We start from the raw sequence: 24,758 nt of genomic DNA on the forward strand, positions 1-24,758 counted from the left end.
TAAGTTAATACGTAATGTAAATAAAGGATTTCAAGTACAACATCCATGTTCAAAAGAGGAAAAAACAAAACACCACCACATGAGCCATCCATCTCTCTGACTGTTAAGCAAAGGAAAACTGCTCCTTGCTGATAGAAAGGGAAAACAATCAACGTTTACATTGTGTTTATTGAGTTCCAGGAAGTGAGGGCAAGAACATCTACAAATAAACAGTATCTGCTTAGTCCTCTACTTGAGAAAGAGAAACACTGATTGTAAGAACAAAAATAAATATTCTATATTTAAGATATATGTAACTGATTACAGTGAATCTTAAAGATTCAGAAGTCAGCGGAGTTTTATATTCAATGCCACCATGAAGGTCTACAACCCCTATTCTTAATCAGTAAGTACTGAAATATAGGCATAAGTGGAAACTACTAATACATTTTTTATTCTATGTAGGGCAATGATATGAAATGGCACGTAGAAATACAAATGGGAATCATATTCTTGACAAACAAAAATATACCTTCCCCATGATGCTCTGTGCATCAGATGAAATATGGTTTAATCATTTATATTACTTTTAGTGATTAAGGTGTGAAACCTGAGTAATTTCAAAACTACTGAAAAAGAAAAAAAAAAAAAAGTGTCCCCATATAGGAGTTGCTGCCCATCATAGAGCCCGACCGATCATAGATGACTGGGTCTGTTTCATCACAATCTGTATGGTTACACGCTCTCATCAACTAACCATAGTTGTTTGCTCAGCAATCATTTTCGGAAGAACTGATGTACAGCAGGTTATATAAACATGATATTCAAAAGAATACATTAAATCACACATTGAGAAAATAAATCTCAACTTTACCACTTGGCAACATTTAGATACATCACTCTGCAATGCTTTGAGTAAAAACATTTTAACCATAAGTGGAAATACCTAACTAATATACTGTTACAACTAAAAACACTGCATGAAATTTACCACATTAAAATGGTTAGAACAGCTGTCCAGGTATTAACATTGGGTATAAATAAAGTTTTTAAATAAATAAATATCATTGATATTTTCTATGTGGCAGGTCGAAGGGAACTGCTAATAGTTCTATGGTTGCTGTTTAACAGCATTAACAGTGTCATCCATGATGAAAATGAAGTACTGATGATGCTTGTATTCAATTGAGACATGATTATAGAACAAATGTCTATAATGACAACTGAATCCAGTGTCCTGAAAACATGGAAAAGCATGCATAATGGGACTCTCTTATTCACTAAAATAACCAACCTAAGTCAACAAACATTCCTTTGATACCTTTCGAAAACGCAGCCAAATAAATCGGTCGGACTCTACTCCTAGGGTCAGTGCTAGGGTAAAGTCTAGGAAAATAAACCAGACTTTTACCCTAGTCTTCAGTTTGAGACCTATGATAGTACCATAATATAATTCTTTAGTTTGTGTGCACTCTGTGAGGAAAACGAAAACATTGAAACATTCAAATCTAAAATGGTTTCTGACAGGCACCATCACTTATTCTAAAGTTTCTACAGTATCACTGTCCCTACCAGAGGTAGTATCACGTCAATGCCAGTCTTAAGTGTCCTTTAAAGAAAAGTATTTGAAAATACAACAGTACAGGAGGCAACTACTGCCAAGAACAGCATCTGACTTGGACACCATCTTGACAAATACAGCAGAAAAACCTGATGTGTTACGATTATTGGCATTGGGCCTTGGGTGGGGGAAGAGTTCCATAACAGAAAAAGTTGTCTTCCTTTGGAACGCCGAGATGAGTGTTGGTCCTGCAGACGCTGCCTCAGAGGAAAGGCTCCACACCCAGTCCCATGAAGGCATTTGGATCCATGTTGAAGGAGGACTCAAAGGTCTGCTGGGCATTCTGGTGCAACTTCTGGTGATGTCGCAGGTTGGACTTGCTGGAGAAGCGCTTATCGCAGAGAGCGCACGAGAAAGGCTTCTCTTTAGTGTGAATGCGTCTGTGGCAGATGAGCTGGGTGGACACGCGGAACGCCTTGCCGCATTCCAGGCACTGGTAGCGCTTGGGCTCTGTGTGAATTCGCCGGTGGTTCTTCAGTGCCATCAGGTTGGTGAACTCCTTTTGGCACACTGAGCAGAAAAAGGAGCCCGTTTTGTGGCTGTTCTTGTGGTTGAGCAGGGATCCGGCGTGCCGATACGAACGCCCGCAGTGCTCGCACACATGGCTCTTCTCTTTATCAAACGCCTCACCACTCTCTTGTTGATCTTCCTGGTCAGAGAAGCCTTCATGCATTTGGCTAAACTCTGGCTCCATTTTGGAGAGATTCTGGAACTCAAGCTGTTGGTTAAGTCCAGAGTCCCAATCCAAACTCTGCGACACCTGAAGGTCATGCTGACGATGGGACTGTTCTTGCATGCTATGGTGAACCTCCTGGTGCTGCTCGAAGCTGGCCATGTTGGGGAAGTTCTGTTGGCAAACGCTGCAGTAATATGGAAGTCCCTTGCTGTGAACCTCCATGTGGCTCTGCAGGTGTGCAAACTCGCAAAAGGTCTTTCCACAATCAGGGCAGCAGTGACGGGCCATCTGGGAGTGCTTCTGGAGTTCCAGATGGTCAGTGAAGGTTTTCAAGCAGAGACTACAATGCAGCAAGTCAGCAGAATGAGTCTTTTTATGGTTGAGAAGAGACCCAGCGTGTCTGTATGAACGTCCGCACTGGTCACACCTACAAAAGAAAAGAGAATGACTTACAAGCAGTGAAATAAAAACAGAAGTTAAATAAATAAAAAACACCCACACACACCCCATGTTCTTTCAAAGTAAAACCGGTAACTCAGACCTAGTATTCAACAAGGTCATGCAACATTAGAAGAACCTAATAGTTACGTTTTGTAGTAAAACAGCAATAAAGAACAGTGTTACTGATTGTTATAGCACTGATACCCTGCTAGTCAGTACCTGTGGTTATCCTCAGAACACAGCCGAAGTGCATTTAATTTAAACACCTATTCCTAACAATTATGAACACAACGCCTCCTTGGGTTTTGACAGCTCCCTCTTGTGGGGAATCAAAAAGCTATTACAGGGTATATACACCAATCTTTGAGTCAATTTACTACCATTTAATACCTTTTTTTACTACCTTCAGATTTTTTTACAACCACCACGACATCGAATTGCACCAAGTATCAATCAGAAAGATTTTGTGACATGCACATAGATTTTGTCATCCAACACTTACTTACATCATTACCATTATCCAGGAGACTCGGTTGCATATTTCGCAACAGGGCATTAGTTACAGTAACAATGTGAGGTGGGGTGGTTTGCTTCATTTAAGTGATGGAATGGTACTGGATTTAAACTTACAACCTTCTTGAAGACTGACTTCCAACCATTCGGCGACAGCTACAAATACTACAAAAGAAGAGATTTGACGTACGGACTGCGGAATGACGTACGTCATTATAGAAACCCGAGAAAACCAGGCACTGTTCTTGTTTACATTTCAAATCCATCCGTTTCGGGCGCGTAAGAAAAATATCCCCGTAAACTCCGCTTTTCCGTTTAAAGAGCCGAAAACTCTAAGTCTAACAAATTGGCCAAGTGAATAAAGCGTTTGTAACAGAAAAGGCTTTCCGTTATGATGTCTGTCTCCACCTGCGTGCGTTTGCGCTGACCGCAGTTAACCGGGTGCAGCTGAAGTGTCAATCACCAAATTAACAAGGGGCAGCGCAAACGCACGCAGGTGGAGACAGACATCATAACGGAAAGCCTTTTCTGTTACACGTGCGTAGACAAAAAAAAAAAAAAAATACCGTTTAGAAACATGGCGGACGGAGTAGAAAATGCCACCAAACTTCTTTATTTGAAAAATAAAACCCTTCGTTTTACCTTTATAAAAGTGTGTAACTGATATATACCATGTGTGGAAATTATTGTTGTGTTTGGTGATTAATTATTTTTTCATACTTATAACGTTTTGTTTTCTTAAGAACAATGGTCTCTTTTTCCAGTGTGAATTATTAATATGACCTCAACCGCATACGGACCCAGATAGCAAAAGGGCGTTGATTCGACGTTGGAATCATCGTCATGTTCTCGGGCGTTAGCTTCGTTGATGGCTTGCGAGTAAAATATTTCCAATTGATTCCAATGGATTTTCGTGAATGTCACGACGTTGGTATAGCACTAGCACTAGTGCTAGCTGTCGAGGTGATAGACTGTTGCTGCCCACGACCGCGCATTCCCCTGACGTGTTTCTCCGACTTCATGTGCGACCTGAGCGCATTAGCCCCCATCCAATTAATATTAATGATTTTGAGGCATACTTTACAGTATGCCTGCCTGTCGTTCCCGACGACAGGCCTTATCCAAGCTTGAAAGCTTGGATCCCGGAGCCAGGATCGGGAAAACTTACATTTCCCCATTTCTAAACTTTTTGCCACCCGCTAGAATTCGATGAAGAGATACTGGTTCACTTAGCACTGCTTTCCGTCTCCACTTGGACTTAGCTATGCGCACGCAGACGATTTCAGATTTCTATCGACCAATGAATACAATGCACTGATATGACGTCAATATCAAGTTCATATCACACATTCATTTTTGAAGTAGCGGCGCAAGCAAGAAAGGATTTATTTTATTTTGCCTATTTCATCAAAATGAAACCAGTCATTGTCCAAAAGAAAAAAATAATACCTATTCTTTAAAAATAATACCTTTTGACCAAATTTATCACTTTTTAAGGCCATTAAATTTTGCGTTTTTGATTTATCACTTTTTAATACTTTTTAAAACCCCGCGGACACCCTGCTATTAGGAATTTTGCACAAAGAATTAAATAAAAACAAAATCAGGATGAAGGACACCAAAATAAGGTATTTTGATTTAACAAAAGCCTCAGAAAATCAACAAAGAAGAGCGATAAGTAAATAAATTAAACAGATACAACTAGCATGAATATTGATTCACTCACATGTAACACTTATCACTTCCATCCTGACTGAGCGGGGAGCCTGATGAGCCATTTCTGTAACAGCGATGTCTCTTAAGTCCAGATTTTCCCTGAAACCTCTTCCCGCATGTATGGCAGCTATAATAGGTAACTCCTCTGGCATGGATCTTTTGGTGGTTGTAGAGGATGCTAGAGAGACGGAAAGCTTTGCCACAGGTTGTGCAGACATACTTTTTCTTCTGTGTGTGGATGCGAGTGTGATTACGCAATGCCATGGGATTGGAAAAAGGCTTGGCACAGAAGGAGCAGGTGAAATTGCCAGTCTTGTGTGTGTTCTTATGGTTCAACAGACTGCCTGCATGACGGTAGCTTCGACCACAAATGTTACACTTAAAGGGCCTTTCCTCTTTTACCACAGAGGCATCTCCGTTGCGGTTATGGTCAGTGTTTGTAGACTTAGGGCCAGATTCTTTGCTACAGATGTGACCTGCGAGTTGCTCAGCAGTGGGAAATACCAGGCTACAATCCTTGCATGTTAAATCCTTTGCCCGTCTCCGACCTCGACCCTTTCCTTTCAATGCTGCATTCTTGCGATTGTGTTTACAAGTATGGTTCAGTAATTGTTTCTTTCCCCGGAATGCCTTCCCACAGTCCTGGCAGCAGTGCTTTTTGACTGAGAAGTGAATACGTAAATGGTTCTTCATCGCCAACTGGTTGCTGTAGGTATTGTTGCAGATGGCACAATAATATTCTCCTGTCTTGTGGGAGTTTTTGTGGTTGACCAGACTGCCAGCGTGCCGATAACTTCGTCCACATTGGTCACAGACAAAAGGCCGTGGGTCATTAGGATTCCCTGAGTGGCTGTCTTTTTCTGGGCTGGATTGTTCGCTACCAGGAATGTCTTTTTGCTTGCGGCGTCGGCTACGTCTTTTTCTGTTAGCGCTGACTGCCTGTATCCCACTCAAGGAGACACTCCCACTCATCTCCATGAGGGCCTGAATCTGTTTGTTGAGCTCCTCAATCTTGGCCTTGTTTTCCCGATGAACTCTCTGATGGTTCAACAGTTGTTTGTGGATTTTGAAAGCTTTCCCACATTCAGTGCAACTATGCCTAATAGAGAGAGAGGAAAAAGAAAAAAAGGGGAAAAAAAAAAGAATATTGAGGATTGAGTTGCAAAATCCATTTATTTGTTAAACATATGGTAACATGCATGCAATTAGACAAGCCACGGTAGCATAAACAACATTTGGAACTAATCTTTACTTACTTCTTAACATCAAAATGCGTTCTCTGGTGATTCTTGAGGGCCAACAAGTTGTAAAAACGCTTCTGACAAACAAAGCAACGGAACACTCCTGTTTTGTGTGACTTCTTGTGATTTAGAAGCGAGCCTGCATGTCTGTATGAACGTCCACACTGGTCACATTTGTACAGTCTCTCTCCACTGGCTGAACTCGCCTTATAATATTCAGGCTCTTGTCCGAGAGCCTTGACGACGTCCGTTTTTTCATCATACTCTTCAAGATTCTCTTCACATGGTCCAGGGCAGTTATGGCTCTCAAGCTGAGCAACACTGGTACAGACTATACCACACGTCCCACAGATAATACTCTCCCTCTCTTCTTTCAGTTGGTGCCCATTCTGGTTCGGTGTTACATATTGTTCTGGTTGTCCAGCCTCTGTATTGCTATGTAAAAGCTGATGGGCTACTAGGTCCTGCTTTTTTGTGAAACTTTCTCCACAAGTGCTACAGATAATCAGATCACAGTCACCTTGCTGGACTTGACCTGGTTCATCGTCTTTCTCAGCCTCGAGGGAGGACATAGAGGAAGGGCCTGATGTTGATGGGGTTCCATGGATTTGAGTGTGACCACGAAGATGGCTCCTGAGCTCCCGCATGCTGGTGTAGTGGTTGCCACATACTGAACACTGATACATCTCTCCATCATCATCCTCCTCCTCTTCATCGCCATTTTTGCAGTGAAGTTTATCTTCATTGTCATTCATCATCTGATCATGCATAGCGTCCTGAAAGTAAGCAAGATCGCTGCCGTTGTGTCCCTCAAAAGCCATTTGCTCCCCTGAATCTCCTACAGCATGTTTATAATCTGCAGTCTTAAAGTCCACTTCACAATCTGGATCGATACTGTTGGACTGATACTGTTGATTCAAGAGCGGGCACATGTGTGACTTGATCCCTGCAATATCGGTAAATGTGTTTCCACAGTCTGCACACATGTGCCTCTCCATGAGCGTTTCATCCTGAGGTAGGTCCATGTGTCTGTCCTCAGAGAACGAACTATCAAACTGTTCTTGGAATTCTGAGCCATCAAGCTCATTGATGTTCTCCTCATCAGAATTCATGTGTACAGAGTCTCCCAAATCCTGAGGAAGGCCCAGAATACGGCTTACGTCACCTTCATGAGGAAACCCTCCATGCTGATTTTCATGTGTCAGGGGCTCTGAGGAAAGCCAGTCACCTTCAGCAGTAGGGATCACCATAGAAGGTCTCCCCTTGTGGATGCGAAGGTGGCTGCGCAGGGCAGCCAGATGTGGGTAGTTCTTATGACAAATAGAGCACTGGAAAATACCTGTCTGATGGGAGCGCTTATGGTTGATGAGACTACCTGCATGTCGGTAGCTCTTGCCGCAAATGTGACATTTAAAACGGCGGTCTGAGCTACCAGGCTGATCTTGTTTATCATCAGTAGCTTGCTCCAGATGTTCAGGGTTGAGGTTTTCTAAAGGCAGGGCTAGATGCTCTCCCTGAGTATCTAAAAGAGTTGGTTCATCACCAATGGTGTGAGGTACATATACATGACCATTTTCCATTGGTCCCTGGGTTTGGTCATAATCAACAGCTTTATCGAGTAATGGAGGCAATGGCGGAGTGTCACTGGAGGATGGATACGGATTAGACTCGGGTGACTGATTAATACTATATGAAAAAGGATGGTCCTCTGGTGTGCTAGCAGGGAGCTCAAAGGACACTGAAGAAGAGTTATGCAACATAATATGATTTTGAAACTCATCATCATTAGGAAATGCTGATTGACAAAGGTGGCAGAAATGGATATTTGTTGCCCCATTCTGCAGCACATTTGACACCTGTTCTGATGTAGAGTCTGTGTAAGTCTCAGGGGTAAACGGGCTAACTGTGCTGGGGGGAGCTCTGGTTTTACTATGGATTCGTTGGTGACTGGTAAGAGCAGCAAGGTTGTTGAACTGTTTGAAACAGACTGAACACTCAAAAATGCCCATCTGATGAGTTTTCTTGTGATTTATCAGGCTTCCATGATGCCTATACGTCTTCTCGCACATGTCACATTTAAATGGTCGGTCCTCATCATCACCAGCGGCGTCATGTTCAGCAGTAGAGCTGGGAATCAGCTCAGACATCAAACCATTGCTGAAACCATTACCAGGGGCAACATCCAACTCCAAGTCTGATGGAAGTTCTGGGATCATATCGAAATCCTGCTCATCTACTTGCTGCAATTGCTCGTCGTCACAAATACCTCCAGCCTGATTACGCTTCAGGTCGTTGTTCTTGGTTCTTCCGTGAAACCCTCTATTGCGATGCACCTTTTGGTGAGTTGCCAGTTGGGCAGCAAGGCGAAAGCCTTTACCACAATCATTGCAAGTATACTTCTTTCGTGACGTGTGAATACGCAAATGACTTTTGAGAGCCAATGCGTTGGACAGCTTCCGAGCACATACGTGACACTGGAAGGAGCCAATGTCATGAGTTTTCTTATGATTAGCCAAACTGCCAGCGTGCCTGTATCCCCGTCCACATTCGTCGCATTTGAATTTCCGATCATCCTCGGATTGATGACAGGTTTCTACGTGCTCCAAAAGACTGGGCATGTTGGAACATGCTATACCACAGTGCTTGCATAAAAAGCCTTTGGTCTTGCCTGGCTGTTGCATAGCCACAATGGTATAATAGAGTGATGGAAAATACTAACAAGAGCCAGTTTGAGTATGAGAAATGGGAGCACCTTTTTTTAAAGGTGAGGTCCTTGTCCTCACTTTCATCAAAGTGACGATGTATGTAAAGTCCATATGCAAACTTAATTTTTATGAACGGAGAAACGAATGCATTCTGTTCCATGCCACTGATAATCTCATAACTGGGATCATAAGACCGCACACAGCAGATGGACACTAGAAAGAGAGGAGAGTTTAAAAAAAAAAATTAAAAGGTTTGCATAGCACAAGTGTATTCAAATAACATTCATGCTTTTTTTTTAAGTAATAAACAGGTTTACTGATCTGAGCAGGGGCTAAACTGATCTTCAGGGATTTTTGTACGTGCAGGCATTCTAGTTAAAACTCAACTGTTAAAAGGTTAAACTGAAGTGAACGCACCAAGCTTCTAACACTCAGAAGTGCATAAGTAACTTGTAACAATAACTGTAATAGCCAGGGACTGAGCCAGAAATGTTTCATTTGAAACGGATGGACTGTTCACAGGTCATACTGACTGAGCATCCGAGACAGATAATATTTGAAGTGAGCACTGATGAACAAATTGTATATATTTACTGTTCCCCAAAAAGCCTCGTGATGCTCCTACAAGCAGGTGGTATAAAGTCAATCAAGGCTTTATTTATCCATCTTTGATATGTACAATGAGTCACTCAAATACATTTGAACTCATGCTACAAAAACGTGCAGCTCGCATTATATGTGATGCAAGATGGGACCATCCCTCCAGCGAACTGTTTCAAACCCTAAACATAGAACCTTTTACCGTACGAGTCAGACGTTTGAAATGTCATCGCATGTTTAAATCTTTAAATGGATTTGCACCGGATTACCTAAAAGCAAAATTTAAAAACTTTGGGGCAGTTCACTCTAAAAATACAAGATCTTCACAAAGCAACCTGCAGTTGCCAAAAATACAACACATTTTTGGTGAAAGAACATTCAGTTTCAGTGGTGCAAAGCTCTGGAATGCTTTACCAAGAGACGTTAGAGTGTGTAAATCGCTAGCCTCTTTTGGTGCGGCCCTCAAGAAATCTAAGTTGTAATTTGTAATAATTTTTTCTTAGCTATAAAAAAGTTATGAATTCCAAATTGTAGTTTTCTTTTTAGGGCGGCACGGTGGTGTAGTGGTTAGCGCTGTTGCGTCACAGCAAGAAGGTCCTGGGTTCGAGCCCCGTGGCCGGCGAGGGCCTTTCTGTGCAGAGTTTGCATGTTCTCCCCGTGTCCGCGTGGGTTTCCTCCGGGTGCTCCGGTTTCCCCCACAGTCCAAAGACATGCAGGTTAGGTTAACTGGTGACTCTAAATTGACCGTAGGTGTGAATGTGAGTGTGAATGGTTGTCTGTGTCTATGGCTACGTTTACACTAGACCGTATCTGTCTCGTTTTCTTCGCGGATGCACTGTCCGTTTACATTAACCCCCCTGAAAAAGCGGGGAAACGGGAATCCGCCAGCGTCCACGTATTCAATCTAGATCGTATCAGCTCCGGTGCTGTGTAAACATTGAGAATACGCGAATACGCTGTGCTGAGCTCTAGCTGGCGTCTCATTGGACAACGTCACTGTGACATCCACCTTCCTGATTCGCTGGCGTTGGTCATGTGACGCGACTGCTGAAAAACGGCGCAGACTTCCGCCTTGTATCACCTTTCATTAAAGAGTATAAAAGTATGAAAATACTGCAAATACTGATGCAAATACTGCCCATTGTGTAGTTATGATTGTCTTTAGGCTTGCCATCCTTCCACTTGCAAGTAATAAGTGATCTGCGCTGGGATCTCACACACAGCGGCTCAGTCCCGAATCGTGGCTTGTTCACTTCACTCGCGCGCTCTGTGAGCTGCGCAGGGCCGGAGTACGCACCCTCCAGAGGGCACTCGCTGTTCAGGGCGGAGTGATTTGGAGCGCAGGATGCCTGCGGAGCCGAGCGTATCCGCGTATTGGTGTTGCTGTGTGCACGGCTAACGGTTTTAGTGTAAACACGAGTCGTTTTAAGAACGTTAATCTGATGATCCGCTGATTCGACGTAATGTAAACGTAGCCTATGTGTCAGCCCTGTGATGACCTGGCGACTTGTCCAGGGTGTACCCCGCCTTTCGCCCGTAGTCAGCTGGGATAGGCTCCAGCTTGCCTGCGACCCTGTAGAAGGATAAAGCGGCTAGAGATAATGAGATGAGAATGAGTTTTCTTTTTAATTTTTTTGTTAGTAATTTTAGTTATTTAGAGAGCCACGTGTAAATTATCTATAATGATATTTAGTGTCACCCTTAAAATAAAGTTCTATTTAAAAGTTCTAACTGGGTTGTTTTATAATCAGGGTAGGCAAGCTAAAAATCACATTTAACACTTATCTTCAATATCAAAAGGCTTGACTAAATAAACTTGGTTGTTTATTGTAGCCCTGTGATAGCTCTATTTACCATGCAAAAAAAAAAAATTGGTGATGTTATTTTTGGTGAATGTATGGCAATATATGTCATATTTAGTAAAATTACTCGTCATTTAGAAAAAGTGCTTTTTTGACCACAGGTAGCTCCAAAAGGGATGCACTTAAATCATTCTTTATACCATAAAACACATATTTGGTTCCACATCATTGGAAACATGGTTGAGTTTTAATGTTGAATGCCAGTAAGTTTTCAGACTATTTTGATCAAATTAGTATGTAATTGTGTCAAAAAAAAAATGTCCTCTCCGAGACAGCTAATTTTTCAATATAAAATAACATATCTAAAATGATTATTTTCACCCTAAAATGTGGTCAAGATATTGGGACATAAATATTAGAGACAACTAACACAAAGCTTACAGCCTTATATTTAAAAGCACTATGGAAGTAGTGGATTCTGAATTGTCAAAAAAAAAAAAAAAAGTCCTCTCCGAGAATCACTTCATTTGTTTCTCCCAGCCCTGCTTAAAGCTACACTTAATCTTGTTATAATACAAACTATTACACATGCCTATCTGTTCTTTAACTTGTCCTTCACTTAAAAACTGGTACAAGAACCAGTTTGAATTTTGGACCCCTGTGAGACAAACTTTGTACCCTGATTGTAAAACAACCCAGTACAAAAGTTCAAATAAAAGACATGGAGGTAATGGAACCTGTGAATTCACCCATTTAAGTGTAAAATTGACATTTTACCACTTTTTAAGACTCCAAAAATGACTGATCTGTTTAATTCTTGGATAAAATGACAAACATTACACACAACCTTTATAAGAACAGGGGTATAGCAGATGCACCAGAATAAACAGGATCCTTTTCGCCAGTCACATATGGGTGCATATTCGTATGCATCATTTCCAGACATGCTGATTTTGTGCAATTCCTCACTTTTTTTTTTTTTTTGCATGTTTTAGGACTCGGAAATGGCAAGTTGTAGAAACTAAGCCAGCTGGCTAACACAATAGACTTGTATTTGCACAGTAAACAATTCCCTTGCATGGTAGCTAGCAAGACAAACATAACCTTGTCAATCTGCTGGCTACGGTTTTAATTTCAAAGCGTAATACAAGTGGAATATATGCGAGTTGCTGCTGCTAATTTACAAACCGACCATCTGACCAAAACGACCTGATGAACGGTTTGAACACGTTAGCTAAAAGCTAATTTACCCAGATAGCTCGCTAGTCAGTTCGCGTTTCTAATTAGCGCACAAAGTTCAAAATAACACCGAACAGTGATCACAGGCTGAACAGAGGTATACAGTACATACACAGGATGTCGCAGATGCTTTCGAATGATTTGTTATTTGCAGGTGCGTTATATCCATTTGCGTTTTGACTCAGGGCGGCTGGACACGTCCCCGTCCGCACCAATTGTCTTTTTCCACTTCCGGCTGTTGTCGCTGAGAAACAGGAAGTGTGCATCAATGAAAAAAGGTCCGACGGCGACATTTTCATGATTTACATACATTTCCTATATTGACTAATATTTACTTTAGGATTTAAAAAAAACATTACTTTCTGTATCCTAAATTGACAGACAATATGTTGGCTTTTATATATTTTTTTGTTTATCCGTACACAGGAGCTGTAGCCGTAGGCTAAGCGGGGTAGCTTTGTTAATGTTTCTCCTCCCACAACACAATCCCCATTTTCTTGTCAGATAGCTAACTAGCCTAGTTATTTCGACTGGTGATGTGCTTACCATGACGCCAAGTCTAGCAGGTGTCTGCAAACAACAAAAGCGTGTTATGAGTTTTTCATCGACTGAAATATCGCACTTTTTACAATCCGGTGGGTTTGCGGAAATCCTGTAGCTTCGTGCCGACTCGAGCTCACGGTCCTAAAGCCTCTCGGGTACTACAGCACCACTGACAGCAGTTCACTTCTGATACAGATCGTGTTCTCGGAAACATCTTCTACGCCTTCAGTAACATTACAATTGAGGGTAAGATTTTATTCATTATATTCTTGCAGGAAATGTAGTCATGGCGACGCAGTGGCCGCTTGTTTAAAGTGCATAGCGCGTTCAGCGGTCCTAAAGCCAGCCATTTTGTGCTATGCTGCCTGTTATGTGTAAACTTAACTGTTAATTTTTTGTGGCTTAAATAATCCCTTCATTGCATTATTAACACGGATCTGCCTCGCCACCTGGAAGACATTTTCTCCAGGTGTTTCACTGTAGATGCTAAACAACTTCCCCCAGTGAGTGTTTTGTCTCGCTAACTAATTGTCCCTGAGGTCCTAACGCCGGCCATTTTGTGTCGTCTGCTGTACTCCTTACATTCTCTGTCCACTTGGTACAAACCACTTAGTTAACATGTTCTGGTATTAACCTGCTAACAAAATGTCATAAACTTACAGAATGATGGCCTCGCCTCAGCCAGGCAGCCCACCTAAGGTTGAGCAGCATACACCAACTCCTAAGACTGAGCCCAGTGAAGATGACGAGAATGAGAATATACCTGAGAAACCAACTAAAAGAAGAAACAAAGCGAGACAGTCAAAATCTCAGAACGTATTTACATGCTCAGCTTGCCAGGAAGCATTTTCCAGCCCCTCTGGTCTACGGAGCCATAAGCTCGCAGCTCACGCTCAAGACAAGCAGCAGCCGTACACGTGTGGGCAATGTAGCAAGACCTTCTCCAGCCGTGCTCAACTCTCTAAGCATCAGCGCTCGCATTCGGCTGAGCGTCCATTCCAGTGCCCTCAGTGCCATAAGGCATACAAGACCCACAGCGAGTTGCGCAATCACAGCCGCTCCCACACTGGAGAAAAACCCTTTGTCTGTACTGAATGTGGCAAGGCATTTATGCAGGCCATCTGCCTGCGCATTCACATGACGCAACACAGTGGCGAGAGGCCTCATTCTTGTCCGCACTGCTCTAAGAGCTATCCTACGCTGTCCAAGTTGAAAGTTCACCAGCGCTCCCACACAGGAGAGAAGCCTTTTTTATGTGCAGAATGCGGTAAAAGCTTTGCCGATCCGTCCGTATACCGCAAGCACCGGCGCAATCACCAAGGCCACCGGCCGTATTCCTGCCAACAGTGTGCCAAAACATACACAGAGCTCAAGGACCTGAAGAACCATGAGCGTTCTCATACAGGTGAAAAGCCTTACCTTTGCTCGGACTGTGGCAAGGCCTTCTCACGCTCCTCTTCCTTGGCCTGTCACCTGCGTATTCATTCCCAGAGCAAGCCATACCAGTGTGAGCAATGTGGCAAAGGCTTTACTCAGCTGTCTTCCTACCAATCCCACCTTCGCACGCACTCTGGTGAGAAGCCCTTTCTCTGTCCACAGTGTGGCAAGATGTTCTCAGACCCTTCCAGCTTCCGCCGGCACCAGAGGGCACATCAGGGATTTAAACCCTACCCTTGTGACAAATGTACCAAGAAATTTCGACAGCCAGCTGATCTAGCTGTGCATCAACGTGTGCATTCAGGTCAAAGGCCATACAAATGCCAAAACTGTGACAAGGCCTTTGTTGCATCTTGGGATCTGCGTCGGCACATGCTGGTGCACACCGGCCTTCGACCATTCTCCTGCACTGATTGTGGCAAGTCCTTTGCAGAGCGCTCCAGTCTCAACAAGCACAGGAGGGTGCATTCTGGAGAGCGGCCATTCAAGTGCCAGATGTGTTTCAAGTCATTTGTCATGTCATCCAGTCTGCGCAAGCATGAAAGGACCCATTTACCTGAAAGACCCGTGCAACAAGAACAGGCCCCTGAATCCGAGCAAATCTTTCCCCAAAACACCAGACCACAATTCTCTTGTGTCCACTGTGACATGATTGTCTTTGGGACTTGGGAGGAGGTGCAGGCTCACAACAGCCTCCATGAAATCTCTCCTCCATCAGATTCCACAAATGTTCGCATTGGCCCATTTATTTGCGAGACATGCCAGGCTGAGTTCCCTCAGGTGTCTGAACTCCAGGCACATGAGAAGGTACACCCCAAGCCACGGCCACATATATGTGACAGCTGTGGCAAAGGCTTCTTAAACAAAGCTGGATTACGGAAGCATCAGCGCATCCACACCAACAGCCGCCCACACTGCTGTGCAACCTGCGGCAAGTCTTTCCTCTTTGCTGCTTACCTCCGCAAACATCTGCGTACACACCGTGACAATCAATCCTCATCTCCTGTGCCAGAGACAGATGTAACCCACACACAGCCGCTGCCATCCCCATCAGGTGCAGCCTCTCCGATAAAATCGGAGCCCTCTACGATCTCTCTAACTGTGCCTGTTATTGTACCAACAGCATTCCAGACAATGTCAAGCCATGTGTACATAAACAAAGAAGAGGACATTTGAAATACCAGTGTATTGGACATGATTTTCAATATTGGATTGGTGTTTGATAAAGACAGCGCAAAGTGATTGCCTCCTAACTGTTAGGTATGTGACATGCCTTGCAAAGCACCTGTGTGCACAAATAGTCCCAGCTTGGCATGCAAAATGTGGGTAGTGTTGCTGCCTCACAGCTTCAGGGTCCCAGGTTTGGTGGCTGTCAGAATGCCAGAAGGTGAACTGGCTAAGATACATTCCCCCTAGGTGTGTATGCATGGTGCTCTACAACCGACTGATGTCCCATCCAGGGTATATTTCCATCTCACGCCCACTGCAATCCCAATCAGGACAATCAGGATAGTGGTTACTGAAACTGAGTGAGTGAGCTTACAGAGTGGATCCTTTGAGAAGAATTCAGTTGTGTCATACATACATACAGTACATACAAACATACAAGTTTCTTGTTAAATCCTGCTGTCTCTTTCTCTCTTAACAGGCTCTACAGAGCTGACTTGGATTGTTAATGGTTCTGTTTGGAAAATGTAACAGATCAACTCTATGTTGTAAGGTCCTGTACAGAACATGCAAAATGTCCATTTAAAACAATATAAGGATTTGTATAATTAACCTTTTTTACTGAGTGTATGAAACAAGAAAACTTTTGTATAATACCTTTAAAAATATTCTGTTCATTTATTATTATTATTATTATTATTTGTTTTATTTTAAGGCATTCCTTATTTAAATGAATTAATTGATTACATGATTACATATAACTGTGTGTATTTGTTTAATCATTGCTGCTATATCAAAGTTTATATCAGTCTTTGATATATGTTTTTGCTCTGAGGTTTCATTTTGCATTATAGGTTATTGAAAGGATCAGTATTTTACATACAAGCAAACTTTACACAAATGCATGAATTTATTAGATCATAGTCACTACCTTCATAGTCACTACCTGTACATGTCGGTTTACCTTCTGGTCAAATGGCTGTTTACTCTGACTATTCTGTATTCAATAAAGTTATCTCAAATCATTTGACCACACCTGTATATATACAACATTTCATAATTGATGTCATGAACTGAGCTATGAACTTTTCTGACATTAGTGGCCTACCCACAAGTATCACATATCCTTTGTGACAAACTGTGGTCTTCCTCAGTTTCATGTACGCTCATGATTTAAATTAACACGTTGGATTACAAATGATGTAATGAACTGGAACAGGATAAAGTGGCTAGAGATAATGAGATGAGGTGAGATGAGGTTATAAAATTGGCATGACTAATATCACACATGGGCGGCATGGTGGTGTAGTGGTTAGCGCTGTCGCCTCACAGCAAGAAGGTCCTGGGTTCGAGCCCCGTGGCCGGCGAGGGCCTTTCTGTGCGGAGTTTGCATGTTGTCCGCGTGGGTTTCCTCCGGGTGCTCCGGTTTCCCCCACAGTCCAAAGACATGCAGGTTAGGTTAACTGGTGACTCTAAATTGACCGTGAGTGTGAATGGTTGTGTCAGCCCTGTGATGACCTGGTGACTTGTCCAGGGTGTACCCCGCCTTTTGCCCGTAGTCAGCTGGGATGGGCTCCAGCTTGCCTGCGACCCTGTAGAACAGGATAAAGCGGCTAGAGATAATGAGCTGAGATGTTGCCCCCTATTCCAAAGGTTTGAACTCACAAAGTTTTTTAATGCAGAAATACAGCCACCATGGGCATCCGGTCAAGGATGAAGGAAACAGTAGAAGTTTGTTTGCAACCTTTAATCTCCTTTCCCTTTCGTCATTGATGGAGTGTGGTTATTTGTTTATCTCAACAAATCCAACAATACTGGGTTGTTCTTCTGGAGTCATCTTCTAACCAGTTCCGAACCTTCTTCTGTGGTGGCTTCCAAATTTTGTAAATGTGTACTGTGCAGTACTCAATTATATCTTCCCTCCCTGCTTCTGCTTCCGCTTCTGCTGCTGCTTCCGCTTCTTGTAGCCATTCTTCACTGAATCCTTGACTTGCAAGTGAAGTCAAAGCAAAGGAGAAACCCGGATGTCAGCCATGTTGGTGGAGATACAAATGCAGGGTCAAGCGGCAATCCATACAAAACAGTCACGCGTGCGTAACTCTCTTTGTTTTTCCAGTGCTTTAAGCATTCTTTTAGCTATGCCATATCTTTGTGCTGTATATGGTTGTGGTCACAATCTGAAAAGCAGCCTACCTTTAAAGCAAAATAAAGTACAAACTAAGAAAAAACATACTTTTTCCAGCATCGGTGTGTGACCTGTATAACTTGATTAATCTAGTCTTGAAATATTTTCATATCAACAAACTATGTTGAGGCGGCATTTAAAAAAAAAATTATTATTACTATGGGGTGGCACGGTGGTGTAGTGGTTAGCACTGTCGCCTCACAGCAAGAAGGTCCTGGGTTCAAGCCCAGTGGCCGGCGAGGGCCTTTCTGTGCGGAGTTTGCATTTTCTCCCCATGTCCGTGTGGGTTTCCTCCGGGTGCTCCGGTTTCCCCCACAGTCCAAAGACCTGCAGGTTAGGTTAACTGGTGACTCTAAATTGACCGTAGGTGTGAATGTGAGTGTGAATGGTTGTCTGTGTCTATGTGTCAGCCCTGTGATGACCTGGCGACTTGTCCAGGGTGTACCCCGCCTTTCGCCCGTAGTCAGCTGGGATAGGCTCCAGCTTGCCTGCGACCCTGTAGAACAGGATAAAGTGGCTACAGATAATGGGTGGATGGATTATTATTATTATTTTTTTTAAACCATCCACCTGCATTTTATTAGTGTCTGTGTCATCATTTCCCCCTGCCGGACTAGTCAACAGCTCCCCATAGTGGTGACTAGGTATTAGTGATATCAGTGATTGTCACAATCTAAGGAATACCATATCTCACAGAGATTGACTTCAAGTGTTTTATCACCCCTGTGGCGGATGTGGTGGGAAGCAATTTCAGAATAATTTGACAGAACCAATTACCAGCAGGAGGCATGTTTTTCCATCCAGACGAAACAATTCAGTACTTTCTGCCTCACCTCAGTTGGTACAACAATAACTTCAGGTTCCTTTGGCTCTGATGGTTCATGCAAGGCTAAGAATTTGAGATCATTTGATCAATATCATCATTCTTTCTTGGTCAGTAAACCACAGTTCTTGCTTTTCTCTTGCATTTCTCTGTTCTGAGGGGCACCTCATGTATTCTCCTGGGTGTATCATGTTGCAGTGACTGTGGAATGACAATCCTATTCTGCATGAGCAGCAGTCCATTTACAATATTGAACTGATGACAAACTGATGACATGAACCCTTTGGGACAACTCTTTGTGCCAGCTGCCTTAGATAGACTGTTTTTTTCTTCTTCTTCAAAGATTCAGAATAAATGTTCAAATTATATGATCTTTTAGTTTGTGTTTTTTTCATTGTAAGCTGTAGAAACTTAGGGTTAATTTGATATTCAAATTAAATTCCTGTATCAAATCAGCTTTTGTACCAGTAACCAGCTTGAGTGGAATTACAGCTCCATTTTAATGCAATATCACCTTTTCAACAATGTTTATGCTGGGCTGTTTAGTATGCTCAGGTGTGGAATCAATATTTTAATATGCTCACAAAGAATAAGTAGCTAAGATCAACCTCTTCTACTAAAGTAATGTACATGTTTTCGCTTTTACATCAGTAAATCAAATCTCAGTAACCGGACTTATCCAAATTCATCATCAAAACCTTCATTACCTGAACATAGTAGACTAAGTAAAATTGATTACAGATTAAGATGTTATATAATATATACATGGTATGTACTTAATTTCTAGTAGTAGTAGGTTTATGCAGTGTTCTATATTTCCCAGTCTACGTTATTCCCTTGGTTATTAAGATGCTTAATAAAACACCATGCAATGCACATAAAATCCATCAATGCATCATTAACCACAGTTGTGTGATGATTTATGCATCCATTTATTCTCACTTTACTTTTCCTCTCTCTTCATTTATTGCATTTACTGCTTATTTAAGAAGAAGAAGCCTTTATTTGTCACATGTGCACTCAAGCACTGAAATTCCTTCCTCTGCATTTAACCCATCTGAAGCAGTGAACACACACACATACATACATACATACATACCCAGAGCAGTGGGCAGCTATGCTACAGCACCTGGGGAGCAGTTGGGGGTTAGGTGCCTCGCTCAAGGGCACTTCAGCTATGATACAGAGGGAGGGGAAGGTGCTGTTTGTTCACTCAACTCCCCTCACATTTTTCTTGCTGGTCGCAGGAATTGAACTACTGACCCTTTGGGCCCAAGGCTGCTTCTCTAACCTTCAAGCCATGGCTGCCCCGCTATTAAATGTTTTGTTACAGCAACATGTCTTATTAGCCTACATATATGCATTTATAAGCATGTGTGATATTCATCTCAGTATCTCTAGCAGCTTTATCCTGTTCTACAGGGTCGCAGACAAGCTGGAGCCTATCCCAGCTGACTACCGGCGAAAGGCGGGGTACACCCTGGACAAGTCGCCAGGTCATCACAGGGCTGACACATAGACACAGACAACCATTCACACTCACATTCACACCTACGGTCAATTTAGAGTCACCAGTTAACCTAACCTGCATGTCTTTGGACTGTGGGGGAAACCGGAGCACCCGGAGGAAACCCACGCAGACACGGGGAGAACACGCAAACTCTGCACAGAAAGGCCCTCGCCGGCCACGGGGCTCGAACCCGGACCTTCTTGCTGTGAGGCGACAGCGCTAACCACTACACCACCGTGCCGCCCATGTGTGATATTAGTCATGCCAGTTTTATAACCTTATTGGGAAAAAACTATCCAAACATTTTTGGATAGGTCCTTTTTCCTATATCAAGATTTTGATGCTGCTCAAGAAATTTGATGCTGCTCACTAACTTATGTCGCATGAATGATGTCATTCTATTTCAACCAATCACCTCCTTAATAACACAGGTTTTGACTTTTACTTATCAGACCAGAAAAAAATGCTTTGAAATCATATGACACCAGTTTACTTTGTGTGCCAATATACATGAATTCACCCTATGTGCACCTGACATATAAAATGATTTGACTTGACCATAAGTGCCAGCTCCATGAATAGGCTAATTTCAGAATAAAAACAATATTTAGGTATAGTAAAGCTTTAGTAAAGACACCTGCTGGAGTATCAATGATATTACCTGCTGCAATGAGCACATTTGGTCTTTTAAACCACCTCTTCAAAGCGCTGGTGTTCATTTTGTGGATATAGAGGACACACTGCTGTGCAGTCGGTGCTAAGACTTTCATCTTTGCCACTTAAATCCATAAACACTGACAGCCCTCATCTCCCCTGCCATAGATGCACTAGATTCACATGTACACACACACACACACACACACACACACACACACACACACACACACACACACACTGCCATTCCCACTAAGTGCAGGTTCCCCAGGAGAACAGGAACCCACTAAGATTATTATTATTATTATTATTATTTTTTACCTGTGTCTGTCTTTGTACCAGAGCAGGTACAGTCATGCAGCGTTCTACATAGAACATTTTATCAACCTTATAGAGCTTTTCATAGTTGTATACTTAACTTTTTTTTGGGGGGGGGGGGGCAGCACGGTGGTGCAGTGGTTATTGCTGTCGCCTCACAGCAAGAAGTTTCTGTGTTCAAGCCCGGTGGCTGACTGGGGCCTTTCTGTGTGGAGTTTGCATGTTCTCTGTATGGGTTTCCTCTGGGTGCTCCGGTTTCTGCCACAGTCCAAAGACATGCAGTTAGGCTAATTGGCTACCCTAAATTGTCATCGATCAAGATTGGAGAGGGCTGGGCTCTGCCAAGTTTAAAGGCCCTAGACACACCAGTGATGGACAAAATGTCATCAGTGGTGCCCCTACAGAGCTATGGAACAAAGAAGATACTTAACTTTTTATTGAGAGTATGAGAAATGATACTGTTTGTACTGTGGCATCAGTAAGGAAAACACCTGACCAGGAAGCACTTTTAAAACAACACTAAACAATAAACTAGTATTAGTAATTTGTCATTTTTAAAATTCATTAATTTGATTACAGGCGGCACGGTGGTGTAGTGGTTAGCGCTGTCGCCTCACAGCAAGAAGGTCCTGGGTTCGAACCCTGGGGCCGGCGAGGGCCTTTCTGTGTGGAGTTTGCATGTTCTCCCCGTGTCCGCGTGGGTTTCCTCCGGGTGCTCCGGTTTCCCCCACAGTCCAAAGACATGCAGGTTAGGTTAACTGGTGACTCTAAATTGACCGTAGGTGTGAGTGTGAATGGTTGTCTGTGTCTATGTGTCAGCCCTGTGATGACCTGGCGACTTGTCCAGGGTGTACCCTGCCTTTCGCCCGTAGTCAGCTGGGATAGGCTCCAGCTTGCCTGCGACCCTGTAGAAGGATAAAGCGGCTAGAGATAATGTGATGTGAATGTGTAATTTGATTACATGATGCATATAACTGTATGTATTTGCATGCTTGATCATAGCTCATACTTCAAAGTTTATATCAATCTTTCATATACTATTTTGCACTGAGGGGATATGTTTTAGAGTTTATTGATAAGACAAATCTTTTACACAAGTCAGCATTACACAAATGCATGAAGCTGTATTCAGTCTTTATTGGGTTAACACTGCACATGGCATTTACACTGTAAGAAGTGATTTTGGAGAGTGGTAAATATAATCTATGCAAACCAGATAAAATTTACTCGATTATTGCAGTCAGCCAAGGAATTATAAAGTAATGGGTAAATTATACATATGCTACCTATTCGTTAACAGTAACAACCGTTACATGGAAAAATACGGTAAAATCTACCCCAAAGCCGTGAGTCCTGTGCTCCAAATTGCGCATGCGTCAGACCGTGCGTTTGAGTGAGCGGGACAGGGAACTCTTGGACCGCCATCTTCCTCTGTCCGGCTGTTACAGTAGTTTAGTGAGCTACGGTATACCGTAAAACAGGTTCATTACTTGAAATGTTGTGTGAAGCTGTTGTACTGTACTTTATTTTGTGTTTTTTGATCATTTGGTGCATCATTGCTGCATATAAACAAGACGGTTCAGTTATTTGTTGTATAAATGCACCTGGACTGCAGATTTGGTCAGTCCAGAAACAACATTTGAAGCTGTTAGTTAGTGAGTTATAAAACAGGTTCATTACTTGAAATATTGTGTGAAGCTGTTGTACTGCACTTTATTCTGTTATTTTATGATGTTATGTATTAAAAACATTGAGATGATGAACCATCTGAAAGTCTTTTTTTGGGGGGTACATCTTACCTTCTCCGAATAAGTAATGGTTACTAAGTGATATTAATTACCTTTGATTAGTAATTATCAGGTATTACCTACTAGCAAGCAAGAGATAATTTTACCCAATTTCAATGAGAAAGTAGCTGTTGAATAGATACATAAATGTGAGGTAAATTTTACCCAATTTATTTAAGTTTTTCATAGCTTTTTATTTCAGTTATTTTATACTCAATATATGGAATTAAATCTACCCCAAACAAGTCAATGCAAATTGTTACCTCAGATTTATTGGGTAAATTCTATAGGTTACTTTTTTCAGTGTAGGTCTCTGCCAGTGTAATCTGAATGTTCTATATTCAGTAAAATTACACAGCAGCATTCATTTCATTTCAACACATACTGATATTTTTGGCCATTCACAAAGTTAAATTACTTTTATAAATTACTGTCAAGTTGGAAAACTTACTATTTGTGTTAAAAATACACAACTATGATTACAGTTTCTTATGGGACCCAATAAATAGTATGACACAAAGTGAATGTGGTAAAACAGTGTGAGGAACAAAAATTGTGATGATGTTAGCAGTTCAACACTTTATATACTCAGTGGCTGAAAATAGCAGCATTGTCGGCATTGCTGAAACAAAAGAGGGTCCAATCGTTCTTGCCGCATATTTTCTAGACTCTTGGTAAGATTACTTTTTACTTTTTTAGATTATGTTTTAAAAAATATAAATGTATATTTTTTATTATTTAAACATTGTCTAAAATGAACAGAAATATAAGAGTGCATAGCTGTAATGTACAGAATTAGAAGAAAAGACATGAAAATGATATAATTAACAATAATTATATATTTAACAATACATACAGCAATAATCAGTCGATTACAATTTCTTTTTTCCCCAACTTTGATCCCTTTAAAGATTTTGATTTCTCTATTAGCCAAGAGAACTTGAACCTGAAGTGCAATGGCAGCAATTGTTACTGGTCTGATCCCCATCCTTCGCACTGCGGTGGACGCCAGCACCACCTACAAAGGGCGCACCGTGTGGTTCGGCTTCCTCTGTATTCGCCTCGTGACGCTTTTTGTGGCTCAAATGCCTTGGTTTAAACTGGAGTCAGACTTCAGCTGCAATACCACCAGCGACAGCATATGCACTAGAGCCTGCTTCAACCATCACTTTGACAAACCTGTGGTAATGGCTTGGAACTATATTTTTGTCCTCCTTGTCCTGTCCGTCCTGCTCATGGAGCTCTTCACTGCCCATGTACACTCGGTTTTCCAGAAGAAGCACTCTAAAGAGAAGAGCGGAGTGGAAGTTGAATCTCTGGGCGAGCTGAAAAGTGCAAATGTCCCTGGCACACCTACAAAAGTGATCCTAGACATGCATAGAAGCAGGAATGCTGTGCTCTTCTACCTGTTCAGTGTTATGCTAAGGATTTTGGTTGAGTTTTGGTTTGTGTATGTTCTACTTTATTGGAATTTGCCTAAACTAAAGCAAAACGTGTTCACTTGTAATATTAATGTCAAAGGATGTCAAAATCAAGTGTGTTTGGTGAGGTATACGGCAGAGAAATGCATGTCTATCTATGCTCTGGCATCAATTTCTGTCCTGGTCATCATCATCAGTTGTATGTTCTGTGTCTACTTCATTGGCCATTACCTCTGTAACTGTTGTACCAAAAGAACCCAAAATGAGGAAATTCATGGTTTTCAAAGTAGGGTTTAGTTTCTCTGAACAACTATGTTCTTCCATTCATATTTTTCTTTTTGTCCTTGTTAAATATTTTCAATCTAGTATGACTTTTGTAT

The 24,758-nt window shown here is 42.1% G+C and overlaps 3 protein-coding genes across 4 annotated transcripts; 2 read left to right on the forward strand and 1 right to left on the reverse strand.

Moving 5' to 3' along the window:
- Positions 1-150: 150 nt before the first annotated feature.
- Positions 151-13,558, reverse strand: znf646 (zinc finger protein 646). Its single transcript, XM_060939914.1, has 5 exons — positions 13,080-13,558; positions 12,646-12,777; positions 6,203-9,105; positions 4,957-6,045; positions 151-2,703 (listed from the first exon to the last, which is right to left on the reverse strand). The coding sequence occupies exons 3-5, from the start codon at positions 8,866-8,868 to the stop codon at positions 1,803-1,805; spliced, it is 4,656 nt and encodes a 1,551-aa protein (XP_060795897.1). The 5' UTR covers positions 8,869-9,105; positions 12,646-12,777; positions 13,080-13,558; the 3' UTR covers positions 151-1,802.
- znf668 (zinc finger protein 668) lies at positions 12,872-16,663 on the forward strand. 2 transcript variants are annotated; one of them, XR_009656498.1, is made up of 3 exons: positions 12,872-13,322; positions 13,739-16,042; positions 16,162-16,663. XR_009656498.1 is itself a non-coding variant. In XM_060939915.1 (2 exons), exon 2 carries the CDS (start codon positions 13,740-13,742, stop codon positions 15,687-15,689), a length of 1,950 nt encoding a protein of 649 aa, XP_060795898.1. In that variant the 5' UTR covers positions 12,872-13,322; position 13,739; the 3' UTR covers positions 15,690-16,663. The 2 variants fall into 2 exon arrangements, 1 of the variants encoding a protein (XP_060795898.1); XM_060939915.1 differs by having other exon boundaries at positions 13,739-16,663.
- A 7,238-nt stretch (positions 16,664-23,901) lies between these two features.
- Positions 23,902-24,675, forward strand: gjz1 (gap junction protein zeta 1). The gene has a single exon (XM_060938865.1). The coding sequence runs from the start codon at positions 23,914-23,916 to the stop codon at positions 24,673-24,675; it is 762 nt and encodes a 253-aa protein (XP_060794848.1). The 5' UTR covers positions 23,902-23,913.
- Positions 24,676-24,758: the final 83 nt, after the last annotated feature.

Source organism: Neoarius graeffei, chromosome 14, assembly GCF_027579695.1.
Source record: "Neoarius graeffei isolate fNeoGra1 chromosome 14, fNeoGra1.pri, whole genome shotgun sequence".
In the NCBI taxonomy this organism is placed as follows: domain Eukaryota; kingdom Metazoa; phylum Chordata; class Actinopteri; order Siluriformes; family Ariidae; genus Neoarius; species Neoarius graeffei.

Bases quoted from the DNA above. Each gene is read 5' to 3' on its own strand.
- gjz1 (XM_060938865.1), top strand. From the start codon at position 23,914: ATGGCAGCAATTGTTACTGGTCTGATCCCCATCCTTCGCACTGCGGTG.
- znf668 (XM_060939915.1), top strand. From the start codon at position 13,740: ATGATGGCCTCGCCTCAGCCAGGCAGCCCACCTAAGGTTGAGCAGCAT.
- znf646 (XM_060939914.1), bottom strand. From the start codon at position 8,868: ATGCAACAGCCAGGCAAGACCAAAGGCTTTTTATGCAAGCACTGTGGT. The intron at 6,046-6,202 runs GTAAGTAAAGAT...TCTCTCTATTAG, and splicing joins ACGCATTTTGATGTTAAGAA to GCATAGTTGCACTGAATGTG. The intron at 2,704-4,956 runs GTGAGTGAATCA...TTTCTTTTGTAG, and splicing joins GGAAGTGATAAGTGTTACAT to GTGTGACCAGTGCGGACGTT.